This window comes from Neodiprion fabricii, chromosome 2 (assembly GCF_021155785.1).
Source record: "Neodiprion fabricii isolate iyNeoFabr1 chromosome 2, iyNeoFabr1.1, whole genome shotgun sequence".
Taxonomy (NCBI): domain Eukaryota; kingdom Metazoa; phylum Arthropoda; class Insecta; order Hymenoptera; family Diprionidae; genus Neodiprion; species Neodiprion fabricii.
This window is the reverse complement of record NC_060240.1, coordinates 10,155,635-10,171,172: the sequence shown is the minus strand read 5'-3', so window position 1 is coordinate 10,171,172 and position 15,538 is coordinate 10,155,635. Positions and strand designations below refer to the sequence as shown.

Sequence of the window (15,538 nt, the reverse complement as noted above, 5' to 3'; positions counted from 1 at the left end):
AAATAGTTTATTGATAAATGAATTCTCAACTTTCAACTAATTGTCTTCTCATAGATATTAGATTGAGATCCGTAATTCATTATCGTGAGAAAATCCGGTCCGAAGATATGGCTCAATAAGTATTGAGAATTTACCCAACATTGATTCATTGCGGTTCTGATAAAGGGACAAGTAAAAAATGTGGACAATTTACGTTCGATCTTAGAACTTTTGTAAATTAAATGTCGTTCGAAACATTTTCAAACGTAGAAGAACCCATTTTTGCCATACTCATGAATAATCCTGGGGGTTATTTCAGAAGTGCGTAACGTTCATGGCATAAAAGAACAAAAATTTTGTAAAAACCTATTCAAACAATAATTTCAATAACAAATAAATTACGTTTGCAAGCGTTACTGAAATTCTTGCACCAGTGCAATAACGAAAAGATAACAAACTTGACTGTATTTTTTCCCTGCATGCTTACATTAGAGAATTTTCCTTTCGCTTTTGCTCAATGTTTCGATATTTCAAAACTGAATTCGTGACGTAGCTCGACGCAACGTTTCGTAAATCCGCCGCGTTAAATTAGTCCCTTATGCGCAGGTGCGCACGCTTGCGCACACTTGTATCAATTCCGTTGAATGGAATGAAAATCAGGGAAAAAGAGATATGCAACTCCACTCCATTTGCGGCGATGGCGGGTATTCCAGAAACGATTTCGAAGCTTACTTCAGATTCTTCCGATAGAGGCGCTGAAAAATAGATTCGTCAAGTTCGTTATTGCTAGTAGCGTTTGAATAAATAAGTATTCCCACGTGCCCGCACGAGGTATGGGATTGATTTCTCAGAATTAGTTATCCAATGCTATCGCATGTTACTGCGGATATTGACAGCGCCATTTTAGTACTCACAGTGTGACCTTCAGCTGCGCCTTGATATGAATGCGGAGGAGTCTTCTTAGACCGTGGAGGTGACTCACTTAGTTGACCACTTTTATCGTGGTTGAAACGCGATCAACACGAGGTAATAAGATCAGCAAATTGCGGCGTAGTTTATAGGAGGTTAGTATTGTTATTTTCTCGATTTATCATTTACGTCGCACTTTTGGTTCTTAGATTTTTAAATAACAAGCCAGGCATTATTTTGTCAGGCATTTTGTTAGGCATTTTGTTGGGCATTATGACCGCAAGACTGCGCGTGGTCTGAATTTGAGGTTAGATCTTTCAGCATGCTATAACTCAATGCTAAACCAATGTATCAAGTCGATTCTAATGGTTTGGAATAACCTATAAACATGTATTAACTTGCAGGTAGTGTAAGCACAAGACCATGGCCAAATCACTGCGCAGCAAGTGGAGAAGAAAGTGTCGAGCTGTCAAGCGAGTACGCTATGGAGAAAAAGAGCTCGCCAGATTGAAGAAGACCCTCGGCATCGATGAGAATGCCCATGCGGATGCTGAGATGACCGAAATTCAGGAGATTGCCACTGGTTAATAAAACATTCACTTTTATTTTTCCAATAATTTTATCATTCGTGGCTTCGAAAGATCTTTAACTTCAAGCGTGCATAATTGACAAATTGAGAACTTCAGTTTTCATTCAGTAGCTGCGGAACCACTGAAACAGAATTTTTCATTTACTTCTTAACCTTAATCGTATCTAGTAAATTGGTTTTAAAACTGCAAATATATTTTTAAATTAAACAGTGACAGACGCAAAGGAAATAAAAGAAAAGGCGGCTGCAAAGGGAAAAGAGAAAACCGAAACTGCTCAAGACACAATGGAAGTGGAAGGTGCCCGAGTGTTTAATAAAAGGACAATGCGCGATCAGCATGGAAATTATCCGGTATGGATGAGCAGGCGTAAAATTACCAAGCACAAGCATGCTAGAACTAAGGGAAAGAATGCACCGACGAAACAAACTAAGAAGAAAGCTAAGAAACCACGAAACAAGGGAAAGAAGTAATTGATTATTATATTTAAGCAGTGTACTATTATTGTTACTGAATTTTTTGGGGACAATCGAACCTATTCAGAAAATAAATCAACTCGGAACTGTACAAAAGTAAAAGAAGAGCTGAAAAACATTATTTTCTGGCATTACAGATAGTATACCAGGTTCTGTCTCAATATTATTCATGCCTATCCTTTAAAGGGTTTGTAAAGCTACATGATGCAATAATTTGCAGTTTGCATCATAGTAATACGCATCGAAAAAATCGGTAAATCTAGGAACAATCAGGAAATTTTATCTGTGTAAGAAATTGGTTAATTTTTGCAGCTCAGTGTAAAACGAGGTGTTACTTTCAAGTGAATTTGAGGGAAAATATGTGATTACTTAGTATCAATATATCCTTTCACGAAAAAGAAACAGATGTAACTTAACTATTGGGGGGATATCGATGACACTATTATTTTTTAAAATTGCTAATATTGAGCGATGTAATATTTGAAAGCTTCCTTAAGAAATTCGATGCTCAGGAAAAAATACATACCTGAAAAGAATCTTAGACTTCAAAAAACGTACCAGCCCTGTTACAGTACTGAAAATGGTATACAATTCAGGTTTCAGCTATCAATTACTTGAGAATACTGAACTAAAAATATTATTTAGATATTCGTTGTATTGTTTTCTTATTACAAAGATTATTGTACGATATCAAAAAGTAATAAACAGTACATTTTTTACGATCATTTACATTATTACAAAAAAAAAAAACATCTAAAAACTACATGTGAAACACATATATGCATTTACGGATCTAAAATTTACGGATCCGTATCAAAATCAGTAATACTACGGTATCAAAATTAAAATTAAAAAATACAAGAAAATAACAAATATTACGTATTTCTTCACGCATTATTAGTTCTATGAGATGAGATGAGAATTTCATTTCACAGCTATTATTGCTCACACTTATTGACATGAGGTGGTATTTTTTGAACAACATTAACGCGGTTGTAACTGACCTCTTAAAGATTACGTAGTTACTGGCTCACCTCAATAATCTGTTTACATTAAATCCGGCTTGAATTCTTTTTCTGCCTCGATATAAACATGCTGCAAAACAATTCAAATATTTCCATAATGGCATGGATAACACCTAGAAAGAAATAACAGTTCATGAAGTCATCGATCCAAAAGTATCACCAACATTAAGAGTAAAAAATCGATAATCTTAAACATTTAGTCGTATTTCATTCCCGTTATTTATTCTTCTGCTTAATTTCATTGACCTTCGCTCGCTAGTTGTTTTTCATAATATGTTCATGTAACAAAATAAGACGACAAAACACGTTCGCCTAAAGAACTAATTCTAATTCTAATTCTTTAGCTGATTTTCTTTTAGGTAGGTTCCAGGACGAAAGTGAGTTGTCGAACCTGAGACTGACTAAAGTCTAAAGACTCTCACAATCGTCGGTCATGCAGCCAGTCGTACTTAAAATACTATTTGAAAAGTTGCAATATCGTATGCATTGAATATAATAGCTTTATATATTCATGAAAGCGTTGAAAAAAAATGTATGTCGCGGTGCGATTTCCACGCGATGATCTTCATCTCTTCAACAAATTCTTCTACCATTTCCTGCAGTAGAAATACAATGATATTAATAATGATAGAGTACCAAATACAACAATGTTTGGGATCGAAATTTTTGGCAGAATTTCATATTACCGTCGAAAGCTCCACAGTGTATCCTGAACCTGGACTCAAGGTCTGTTACGCGATTCGTGATGTGTTCTATCTTTCTTGACTCTCGTTCGAAACTAGTCAACCTGTTTCGCAGCTCGTATATTTCTTGCTGCATGAGCCGCTGAAACAAATATCATCGTTGTCTCCGTTAGGATTATTCTAATGTTCACTGATCACAGGGATTCACGTAGGATTCTAAATCGTGAACAATAATTTTACACGCCAACAATTAGCGATGTTCTATTAATTCAAAACTTGGATCAAAGCCAAGTGTCTCCCACTCAATATAAATACACTCACCGACCCGACGCGGTTTCATAGTTATTCGCTTTCAATTCAAGTACACACATGCCATCGACTCGCCCTGTGTTTTAGTCTTGTATACAGTTACATACAGTAAACAATTCATGAACGAGGTTAACTAGCTTGTTACCGAAAAGTAACAAACACGATTCATTGGATTCCTCTAGTATCGATTTACGGGAACCGTTAATCATTCACTCAACGAGAGAATAAACCACGAGATGAATTGGGTTCATTACATCGACCGTATTGTGTTTAACAAACCATTTCATTCATTTCGTTACCAGTTTTTCGGATTTACCGTTCACGTAAAAAAAAAAATTTCCTCTACTGTTTGGCAAATCTATCTACAACTCGTTGTAACCCGCCGAAATTGTCAGTAATCATCGTTCCGTTCCGAGAAATAAGCAATATGGCGCTGAAAAGATCAATCAGCTGATCGTGTTATGCGGATTATACGATTGTAAGGGCTCAATTAACCTCGCGCAAGCAATTGTACACCTATTTCACGACAATAATTTAATGCGGGGGAAAAAATACATTAACATTTGACTTTTATAATTATATATGACGCTTTCAACGTGTCATATTTTCTGCCACCAAATGGAGTCTTCGGATGATTTAAATTCGAATATGTGCATGCGGTTTTCGGTACATCAAGAATTGATTGTCGATTCTAATAAAAAATACAGTTAACAAATTTTGCATCAGTCCAATTGTCTCACTTGCATCGAGACTGTGCCTGCGAAATGGTTAATTATAGGATTACGTTGATGTGTGGAAAAATTGATGAACTTTTTCTGTAATTTTTTTTTCTCCTGAAAAAAATGAGTCGGACCCCAGTGTAAACCGGGAGCACTTAGCACGATCTACTCGCTACTCACCACGCTTTCAACGGCCCTCTTCACGTCCCCGATGTTTTCCATAGCAAGATTTATTTTAGCACTCATGTCCGTTGCCCCAGCGTCTCGCCGTTTACTCCGGGAAACTAGCTAAATGTGAAGGTGTCAAAATTTATTGTGGGTATTATAAACCTTCTCAGCACCTGGGTAATTGTGAATCACATAAAATTGTCAGGATAAGTAATATGTAACGTATGTGAAACACATGTTCCAAGGTGGATATAAGGTTTATTATGAGATGCTGGAATGAATAAAAAAATTATTGGATTTCTGTTCTTTATTTTCTTAGGAGAATGCTATAGTCAGTTGTTACCGACCGAGTAAATCAACGCTTTTTTTTTTACTAAAATCAGAGCCTACGCATAGTTGATCGAAAAATGTCGCAGTCAGCGCAACTCTGCACGTAATACCGAAAATAAATACCTGCAAAAATGTTTGCTCTACGTAAATATAATGTCGGAAATTTATTTCTCTGATCGAGTTACCACTTCTCGTGGGAATACATTTCCTGGTGCTATGCATGCAAAATGAAAGAAATTTTTTATCATTTTTTAATCATTGGATGAGAAATTATCTTACCTGCGGCATATTTACGTTAGTGATGTGTAAGCTCTGATAATAACGGAAATAAGTGACCTTGTACTCGGTCGGTAAAGACTAACTATATCATCCTCTTAAGATCAGTAAACCATAGGGGATGAGACGACTTTCACGGTATAAATTTTCAGTTATTAAGATTCGGTTGAATGTAAAATCATTATTGAATGACTTTCCCAATCATTTAGTTTTGCAACAAAAATCATTATTTGAGCCACAAAGATATTACAAGTGTCAAAGATTATTTATCCTAAAATCCGGAATATGTGCTTGCAAAAATGCACAAAAAATATTAAAACTCTCGTCCTGATCGACATTCGAGGGTCCAAATCGAAACTATTTCTTGCAGCCTTGAAAGAAAACATTGAAGCAATTTTAAGTTTGGATTTGCGAATATATATATATATACGCTAGTAACTTTAAATAGTCTGGTTTATTTTTATTGATCGAGCCAAAAATACACACATCGAATACCGCATAAGCGTACGTTTTTGGCATTGCTAAAATCAAGTATCTCCCACGACTTCCAGATCGTGCTTCACTGTAAATGGATTTGTGAAAATTTTTTATTTATCTCTTCTCAATTACAATCGAATTATTTGTCCTGCAAAATTGTGATTTTTTAACTTCTATGACGTAAATACCGTCGGTTGCTGATTAGTAAAAAATGGAAATTCGTCAATTTGTGTTTATACTATTTACACTAATTATTTCGGTTGGTTTAAAAAATAAATTTTCTCCTAAATAACTTATTCGTGTATCGAGACCGAATCAAAAATGTAGAACCTTCAATCGCAATTCAAGGTTCTTTTAGCGATTGGTAACAAGAATGTATAGATTATTATACCTTCTCAAGTTTGGTGAGTCGCTTCAAAATGAATTCGTAATCTGTGTCAAAGTTCCTGTCGCCAACTTCGTTTTCTGTGTCTATAAAATGGACAATAATTAAACGATGAACAATGTAAGAAATTCAAAGAATCGCAAGAGAAAATCCTTGATTAGAAAAATAAAATACATCGAATGAGGCAAAGAGAAGAATTGAATTAGAATACAGAAAAAAATCCGAAGCGTTGAGCAAACGCACATGCTGCAACCATGGGCGAAATATACGTATCCATATAGTTTATACATATATATTATATATATAAAGCGCGCACGCGCCGAAGAGTATTTTTGTTTTCTTATAAATGCTTGCCTCTTCCGAAGTAGCTGTCTAAATTTGTACCGTAGGAGTTCGGATAGTCTTTAGATGTCGGTTATACACGCGTTTATGCTAAATATCGACGTAACTAGTTTTTTTTTGTCAAAGCTATAACAGTTTCCGGTGTTCCAAGTACCTTGTGGAATAGTCGATGTCCTAGTCGTCGTCGGCCTGTAGTCAGCCTCGAGATCACGAGCTTCGAAAGCTGTGTCGTCGCTACCTGCAGAGGATAAATCACGATCGTATGTAGTTTTCATTTTTTGATTAATCTTAAATTCAATTTTCATCCCTTCAATCATGCATTTCACACGGTATTCGTGCGGTGCAAAGTATAATTCGTTGCGGAGAGTAAAGATCGATGAAAATATTAGATGTTCGATAAACCATTCCGAGTACAACAATATACGCGAATAAACGTGAAACGATGTAACATATATATTTAACAAAGACAATAAAAAAGCATTCCGGAAAAAAACTCGCTTCACTTTCGCTTTACGTCGTCATTTAAGTTTCATTTAAAGAAATATATTTTGCAAGAAGCGTGTTATTTAAACGTGAACGGTTTACAAAGGACGTTTAAATATAAATCGGTGAATGGAGCGAGCGCGCTGCATGTGTTAAATCCGTAAAACTTTGGTGAATCGCATTTGTGAATAATATAAACGTTGCGTGTCACATTGTGAAAAGCTGTGAAATTTCAATTTCATTAAAAATTACCTAGATCTCAAAAAAATTGAAGAACAATGTGTCTGATTTCAGTGTCTCAATTTGTGACAGGAGTTTCGCATAAACGAATTTAAAAGTGATACAAAATAAGTAATTTTTCGCCAAGGATTTCATCCCTACTGCATAAAGTACGGCAATCGTCTGCACTCGACATATTCGGTAAGCGACGTCGAGAGTGTGCGGCGATGTGAATAATTCGTTATCACGTTTAGCCTGAAATTCTTTCTCAGCATGCCAGTATAACTGTATAGATCGAACACTCCAGCACAAACCATTTTTATGACAGGACTGTCCATCCGGTTGGAGCTGATAACCGGCTCGGCAGAAACACTGGTAGCCTCCCAAAGTATTTTGGCAGAGTTGCGCGCATGGTTTTTCGGTTACGCATTCGTCCACGTCTGAAAAGAGAAGAGAAAATGTAGACGTTGAAAAAAAAAAAAAAAAAATTATCAAGTCACGAGTAGAAAATCGTGGAAACGGTTCGAAGGAACGAAGAAAAATAGTGAGATAAATTATGGCGAAATTTTCGCCGGCTTTTAAACTAATTGACACGATTCGCGTGGGCAGGGGCGAAATAGATACATCATGCATAAATAAATAAACGTAACACCCACGCACTTATTGTATAAATAATTCACGTGCGCGTTAGAAAGGCAATTAAGTCACGCGACGGGTTTTTTTCCCGCCGTGTTGCATTTTTCGCACGATTTTTCATTCTTTTAATTACAGATTTCCAGACGCGGTGACGATAGTTTAATTTATTATTTATGGCTTTTTGCAATTGGTCACGAATCGTTGACACTGATTAGATTACGCTTATTATTCACAAAAATACAATGCATATTTTTAAACTTCATTGTAAATCCAATTTGATTCGATTGAGTATTTGATTAACGAATATTTTATTTTATTTATTGTTTTTCTTCGATAAAAGATTCGTAGGATTTGAATATGTAACTTGTCATTGATTTTATTGTAATTGAGAATATTGTTGGAGTGATATGATGCCGAAGCTGATCAATAATTTATTAATCATTAAAGACCGTTTTTTTTTATTAAATTTTACAAAGAAACTGATGGCATTATACCAAAATCAATCAGAATTAATCGTTTTATTGGTTCGAATGATTGCATAAATGTGAAATTAGAATAGAACTACATCGCGCAATGCAAACATTACATAATGAAGCATAACAAAATGTTGACCCACCTGTTTCACATTCTATGGTGTTTTTAATTTTTCTTGTATAAAAAAAAAAAAAAAGAAATTTTTTTTCTGCACTCGGGCACGAAACAAGCCTTCAATACGGAAACATGTCGATTGGTTATTTTTCTCTTATCGTTTTTACAACCTCTCGATATCTAAATTGAAGTCGATAATTAGGCCTTCGGTATATGATAACGAAATCGGCAGTGAATTTAACAAGATGCGAGCCAGGCAGGAAAAGGAATAGATACTGAAAAGTAATCATGTTTCAAGTTGCGGAGTGTCCTGCAGGATTCGCTAGACTGAATGCATCGTGTAGAACTGCCGACTTAATTACGCGCCTATAACGATTCTGCGGACTTGTTATTTACGACGGACACGCCGATAAAGTTTATTAATTGCTAACCGAACCGTTCGCTATCATTGCCGATAATTCACTTGCGAATAAGAAACCAATTATTCCTTTTTCACGATTGCAATTTTGCACAAGTGCAGGACTAGATCCTGACCACTAAAGTGTTGCAATGACGCGGCTTTGAACATTAAATAATCATTGTGCATTGTAAGTTAATTGTTGAAAAAAAAGTTTCAATCTCTGTGATTCGTTTCAGATTTCCAAATTTCGGCTCAATTTTGCCATTTAGAATCGAATGTTTTGTCGTTTTTGTTGCATTATTTGTATTGTTTATAACATCATTAATCGATTAACAGTAAAAATAATAAATCAAAATTCTGATTGATCCGTTGAATTTTTCCCTGGATTTTCGTAAGTGTTTTGCGTATTTATACTGATAATTTGAATCTCTAGATTTACGATTGTCATTTAGGTAAGAAGTTATATTAAAAATTAACGTTGAGCATATCTTACCGATTTCGCATTGTTTTCCTGTGAATTGTTTCGGGCAGCTGCATTTTCCTGAGGCGACGCAGCTTCCGCCATTCAGACATGCGGGGCAAGCAACTGTAGAGGTAAAATTGGAAGAGTAAAAAAATGCACGTACAAAACACGAGGAATTTCTTTGCATTTCTCAACCAACTGAGTTACTATTGATACGAAAAGGTGATTTAAGATTTGTTGAAAATTGTAAGAAATGTTCTTTTCTGCGGTAAATTAAGTTGGTTTATAAAACCGTCCACTTAATGTGGAATTCAAACGGTGTGATTGGCTATATTTAGCTAATCAAGAGAGGCAGAAACCGGCTCTCTGTTGGCACAAGTTCTTGTAACGCCTGTTAGGAAAACGTTCGAAAGGATGAGTCGGCCGGACCGTCTTCATCAAAAGTTAGAAAGGGAAAAGAAAGCGTTAAAAAATTTCCAGCAATGTTATTCGCGTCAGTGATGGCGAAGAGAATGAAACAGCATCCGATATAATCAAAGCGAATTTAAATAACAAGCAAAACTATATAATTTCTATAAATTTGAGAGAAGGTTCTGTAATTGGATCCTTAAAAATGATTTAATGTTGGTGTTTTTGATTCGATCCTAATGTTATCGGGTCTATCTTGTTCCCCACGATGAAAAAAAGAACATTGACCGACAGCTGACACGAAGGTGGATCAAAAATGTTTTTGTTTTTTTTTTTTGAGTACGGTGTAACAGATATTCGTCTAGAATTATATTTCCGCGGCTATAATAATTTTTTGAATATTTTGTGGAGATTTTCTCGGAGATGAAAATGAGCACAAAAATATGAGAATCGCGTAAACACCAGAGTCTAATAAATTCGAAGGTTCCAATTATAATAACTTTTTTTTTCATATTCTTGACATCTTCGCTTGTGATATTCGAATTTGCAGGGATTGATTTCTATCAGAATTTTGCGACGTTTTTTTATTCGCGTTCGCCACATAGTTGAAGTAGATAACATTGGTGGAGATTTGTGAAAGGTTTGTTTCTTTTTTCTTTTCCAAACTTTTGATCCAGACGATCCGGCCGATTCGTATCCTCGAACGAGAAACGCCGTCATTCGTGTGTTGTCTTCATCGGTATGTTGCAGGCATGCGTGTCGCTGATTAAACAGTCGACACGAAGTGCGTGCACATCCGCCTGTCTACACGCAAAAGGCGTTGTGCATAATGGATCGAGGTTCCTATCCCAAAGGATTATCCTAATAGCGCAGCATGCGGAAGATGAGATCGAAATCTAGATACAATTGTCCAAAAATATAAAATTGTCAAGTAACAATTATAATCAACATATATGAAAACGATTATTGTCAATTATTCAACAGTCGAAAGTCACAGAGTCTTCAAATATCTCCGTAAATAGCAATTTTTCGTTTGAAAGAGTTACGCGAGTTCAAAATTTTTGCACACTGTCACGAAGAACAAAACTCTTTGGTAAAACAAAAGTCTGTGAATAGAAAATCACTTTTTTCTATCTTAACGTCACGGCTTATATTATACATAGAAATGTACGAAATACAATTGATCTAGATAGGATGATTGTTAGTTGTAATTTTATATCTCGAGAACAAATTTGAAATTGCATCAAGTTGTCTCCTTGATTTAATTGTCAAGCCGTAAAGTACAAAAAAGTATTCCACACGTTTATTAATTCGATCATTTCTTCGTCTTTTTATTTTACAACTCTTTTTATGTGGGATTTGGGATGATGCAGAACAGATCTGGAACGGGGAACTGAAAGGTATAAGAGGCTTACTCACGCTTGTTACAGCCGAAACTGAGACGAGTCACTTGAGTCCATCCTGGGCAACACGAAAACTTGCTTTGGGGTTCCATGTACAGCAGTCTAAAGGCCATAATTTGGAGAGAATGAAAGTAAATAATAAAAATGAAAAGTGGGCCTTACGTATCAGTCTAGCGGCATGAAAATAGCCAATTTCATCTGCTTGTCAATCAACGGATTGCCACACAATGCTTTAGTAGAGGACCCTTATTCATCAATTTTATCGCAGCGCACTCTCGAGATAGAAAAGCAAACGAATTTCCATTGATTGTTATTATTATAATCAATACTACCATTTTTACTAGTCAATTTCCTTTCCAAAATTTATTTTTGTTGCTATGGTAATGGAATGTCACAAGTTCTCAAATAAGAAAGTGGAAAGGGAAACTTGTGTCGACCCGCTGATCTCAGTACTGTAAAGAAAGATTCGCGCTTGCGCAATTCACAATTGATTCGCTTTCGCTCCTTGGGAATTGGGAGATCACTTTCGTCCCTAGGGAGAAAAAATTGACAACTCGCCTCCCGCAAAACTCCCACGCAAAGCCGTTCACTATTCATAAAAACTATCGCGTGTGACTCGGGCTATAAATTGACGATTGCAGCTCGTATGATTGTCGATTGATTGTGAAAGTGACAGCCTTAAAAAAACTGATTCAAAGGCGTCAAAATTTGAGATCACACTTGTCGTACTATTCTTATGGTAAAAACGGGCAAATGAATGCATACCTTACTTGTCGCCCTCGGTGCAGATGATGAGACACCATTGTCGGTGCTTGTCTAGAGCAAACTCTTCGCCTGGAACGCAAAGTTGTCATTTATGTTATAATTTATAAGAATTTAGAGATCTGTAGATTGTCAGAAAAATTTGTAAGACGAATTTCGTTTAAATTTGTATAAGGTAAAAGAATTAATATCTTCTTTCTTTACTCCTAAAGATTATTAATGTTCCGTTACACACAAAAATCTTATCTTCTTAACGTAAGCGGGAAAAAATATTGCAAGCTTTTTAGTGAGCTCCGTCAGAACTGCTATGAAAATAGATTGGCCAATTCTTCCGTTAGAATTTTCTGGAATTCGCATTACGAATTTTCAGTGAAAAATAACGGGTGCATTGATATTTCAGAAAAAATGTCATAATTCGAACAATGACAGGACATCTTATCGACGCAGTTTATAAATAACGAAGTTGCGTATCGGAGGCAGGTTACTGCCGTTTAGTGATTAATTATTTACTGCAGTTCACAGTCCGTCCAATATCATAACACATATGTCTACATATAAATAATATTAGATGTGTTTTCAAGTTAATTTTTAAATTGGGGATGGGTACAATTTTGCATATTCTTATATAATTTTATATTTTGTTCAAACTTGTAAAATTGTTTATTTAAAAATGTGGAATTGTTCTATAAAACTAACTAAGCTTGTTCTAATTCATATTTTGTTGAGTAAAGAGTTTAATGGTTGAAGCAGGTAATGAACTTTGTTGTTACAAAAATCTCTTGGGCTGTCTAAACATTAGAGTTATTCACGCGCACAAAACGTATTCTTCGAAACATATTCGTTGGCAATTCTCTTGGCTCAAAATTTGGTAGAATTTACTCGATATTTAATAGGTAAAACCGGTATTTCCTTTACCTCGAAAACAAATTGGTGCAAGTGATTAAACCAGTTAGGCCAAACAAGCTCCAGTTACATCAACAAAGTATGGCATTCGATCGATGTGAATTTTCTGTTGGCTAGATTCATGTACTTATTTTATTTCAAGTACCTAATTGTTTCTGTCGGCAAACATGCGACAACGTCAAATGAAATGATATCCAGTGGACTCAATTTCGGAAACACAGCAAAAGGTTCACTCGAATCAATACTTCACTCGATCGGGACAAGAAAGACTTCTGACGAATCAAAGAATTCGCTTGACTAAATCATTTTGACAAACCAACTGAATCGAAATTGCTGAGTCGAAGTTATCGTATTAGGAACACGTAAGGGATACCAGATCGAAGTGAATGGACTCCAACAAAATCATTTCGATGTTTCACGAATTCCATTCTCTCCGTGCACAAAAGACTGTTTAGCACTCAAGAAATATCATACTCATTGTTTAACAACTATTAATATAATGCGAAGCTGCTCTCTTGACTGCAGTTTAAACTTTCGTCTACTTGACTCGATTGAGATTTGTGGTCGACTGATTTCATCGCGTCTTACATTACATGTACGTACGTACCCACGCTCTTGGGTTGTTTTCAAGCCGTGTGATTTCGTTCGACATAAACGAACAGTGATTGATCGATCGGCAGTCGCATATCGCTAAATGCTGCATGGTCAGTCGTTTCATGCACGATGCCTGTTTATGCAAGAACCTGGAGCACGCTGGTCATTCGAGCAAAATGTTCTTCGACAGACGAGAAAAAGTGTGTAAGAAAAAAATCCCGATTCATCGTACACGACAGGGAACAAATAATAAACGCTTTTTTATTTTTTTCCCTCATCGTCCGAGGTCCGTTTATACTTTTCCGCATACAGCAAGAGTTCAGAGTCTGGTGAAAGTGTTACATTAATGGAAAGCTTCGCATTGTGTCGAACACTGATCTTTCCACCTCGATGTTATTCCATTTGCAAAATTTTATTTAGTTCCATAACGCTGGAGATTGATTCAAGAGTTTCGTTTTTGGCGGTTGTTGAGTCTCTTTTGCCGACGAGTTATGCTAATGATGAGGCAATTTGTCGCCTCCACTCCTCGGGAGAAATGACGAACTGCTTTTACATCCTAGTATTCTCGGCTACTTGTTAATCAGAAAAAAGAAAACAAAAAAAATTACACCGCAGAATCTGAATCGAATTGTTTTCTATAACTTGAAACAGAGCCTGTATAACGCAATCGAAATAGGTTTAATACTGTTTGATTTTCTTAAAATAGTCACGATATTGTTCATTCGACTGCGTAATTACCCTTCCAATTTTTACTGTTATTATCTTTGCAGGCATCTCACTTGCCTTGATCTTTCGAGGGGTCAATTAGTTCGTAGAATTATCTTACGCCTCGGGGCTTCAAGGTAATTAATACTCCATCAATTGTTTCTGATAATTTATTCATGTGGCGTGTTCAATTTATCGGAGGTCTTCCAAACTCACCCGAAATTACCGAATTCATTCATCATGTCCTACACGAAGTCGTTCGAACTCAATTGAGCTCGCGCATTGATTCTGTCTGAGGGCAGTCGAATCGAATTGAAGTCGTGTGAAGTTATTCGAATCCACTTAAAGTTACAAGAAATTTTTTCAATCCACGAATCCAGTACAAACCTCCCATGATTGTTGTCAATTTCAGGTGTTCCAAAAGAAGCAATTATGTGTCGCAGAAGATGACTTCCTAGAATTTTGCGTGGTTTCAGGAGACCTCGAAGTTTTCAAATCATCGTACATTGCAACAAAGTTAACAGTCTCCAAAAGATCTCATTAAACCGATTCATCGGTTTGGCGGGACGCGAAGTGAACAAACACTTTACACAAAAAGTGGTATCACGAACAGGTTTTTGCAGCCAACAATGATTTCTCCTTCTCTTTCTCTCTCGTCCCACATGGAACAGTCCATCAGAAGTTCTATCAGAAGTTCATACGGAATTCACAGATCCATAAAAGATCCATGTCTATGGTGGATTTCTTATATACATCTACAGACATCCACAAGATCTACGGTCAGATTAAAGCTGGTGATGGATAATAGACAACCACCAGGTGGTAGTCTTGAATTTATTGTCTGGGGTAGAACGAAATGTGCACATGATGATTCTTTAATATATCTGATGCTGCATCAACGGTAGTAGATGATACAAAATAACGTCGAATGAAGGTACTAATTTCTTCCCCATAAAATCTATGGGATCTCTTATGGAGAACTGTTTGGATATCGAGAAGAGATCTACTAGATGTATAACGTAAACATTTGGATCTGTAATGGAGTTCTAATGTACTTCATTTCGGTTGAAATGGATTATGGAGGGTAGAGGTAAAGATGACTATCTCCGTTTATAGAAAGTGTCCATGAAATAGAGCACAATTAAGATGGCGTTGCTGTAGCTAAAGTTCCACATTTAAAAGAAAGCGCCAATCAGATCGAACCCTGATTGTTTATTAGCGCCATTCTGGTGACTTAGTGAACCACTATTTGTCGCTTTTTGGTGTAAGCTTTTTCCGTTGAAACTCCATATGAGATACTTCTCCTCAT

At 36.1% G+C, this 15,538-nt stretch overlaps 2 protein-coding genes across 3 annotated transcripts in view; one reads left to right on the top strand and one right to left on the bottom strand.

Annotated features, from left to right (window-relative positions):
• Positions 1-884: 884 nt before the first annotated feature.
• LOC124176611 (protein LLP homolog) lies at positions 885-2,670 on the top strand. 2 transcript variants are annotated; one of them, XM_046558136.1, is made up of 3 exons: positions 885-1,043; positions 1,293-1,471; positions 1,689-2,670. In XM_046558136.1, the coding sequence occupies exons 2-3, from the start codon at positions 1,312-1,314 to the stop codon at positions 1,946-1,948; spliced, it is 420 nt and encodes a 139-aa protein (XP_046414092.1). In that variant the 5' UTR covers positions 885-1,043; positions 1,293-1,311; the 3' UTR covers positions 1,949-2,670. The 2 variants fall into 2 exon arrangements, with proteins under 2 accessions (XP_046414092.1, XP_046414093.1); XM_046558137.1 differs by lacking the exon at positions 885-1,043 and adding an exon at positions 1,055-1,195.
• The window catches only part of LOC124176608 (low-density lipoprotein receptor-related protein 4), a 28,812-nt gene continuing 15,542 nt past the window's right edge, over positions 2,269-15,538 (bottom strand). Inside the window, exons 2-10 of the mRNA XM_046558133.1 lie at positions 12,031-12,099; positions 11,282-11,367; positions 9,485-9,577; positions 7,682-7,807; positions 6,820-6,903; positions 6,330-6,409; positions 4,868-4,975; positions 3,663-3,801; positions 2,269-3,572 (exon numbers count right to left, since the gene is read on the bottom strand). Of these exons, the coding sequence (XP_046414089.1) occupies positions 3,550-3,572; positions 3,663-3,801; positions 4,868-4,975; positions 6,330-6,409; positions 6,820-6,903; positions 7,682-7,807; positions 9,485-9,577; positions 11,282-11,367; positions 12,031-12,099 (808 nt within the window). The 3' untranslated portion in view covers positions 2,269-3,549. The remainder of the gene's footprint in view (positions 3,573-3,662; positions 3,802-4,867; positions 4,976-6,329; positions 6,410-6,819; positions 6,904-7,681; positions 7,808-9,484; positions 9,578-11,281; positions 11,368-12,030; positions 12,100-15,538) is intronic.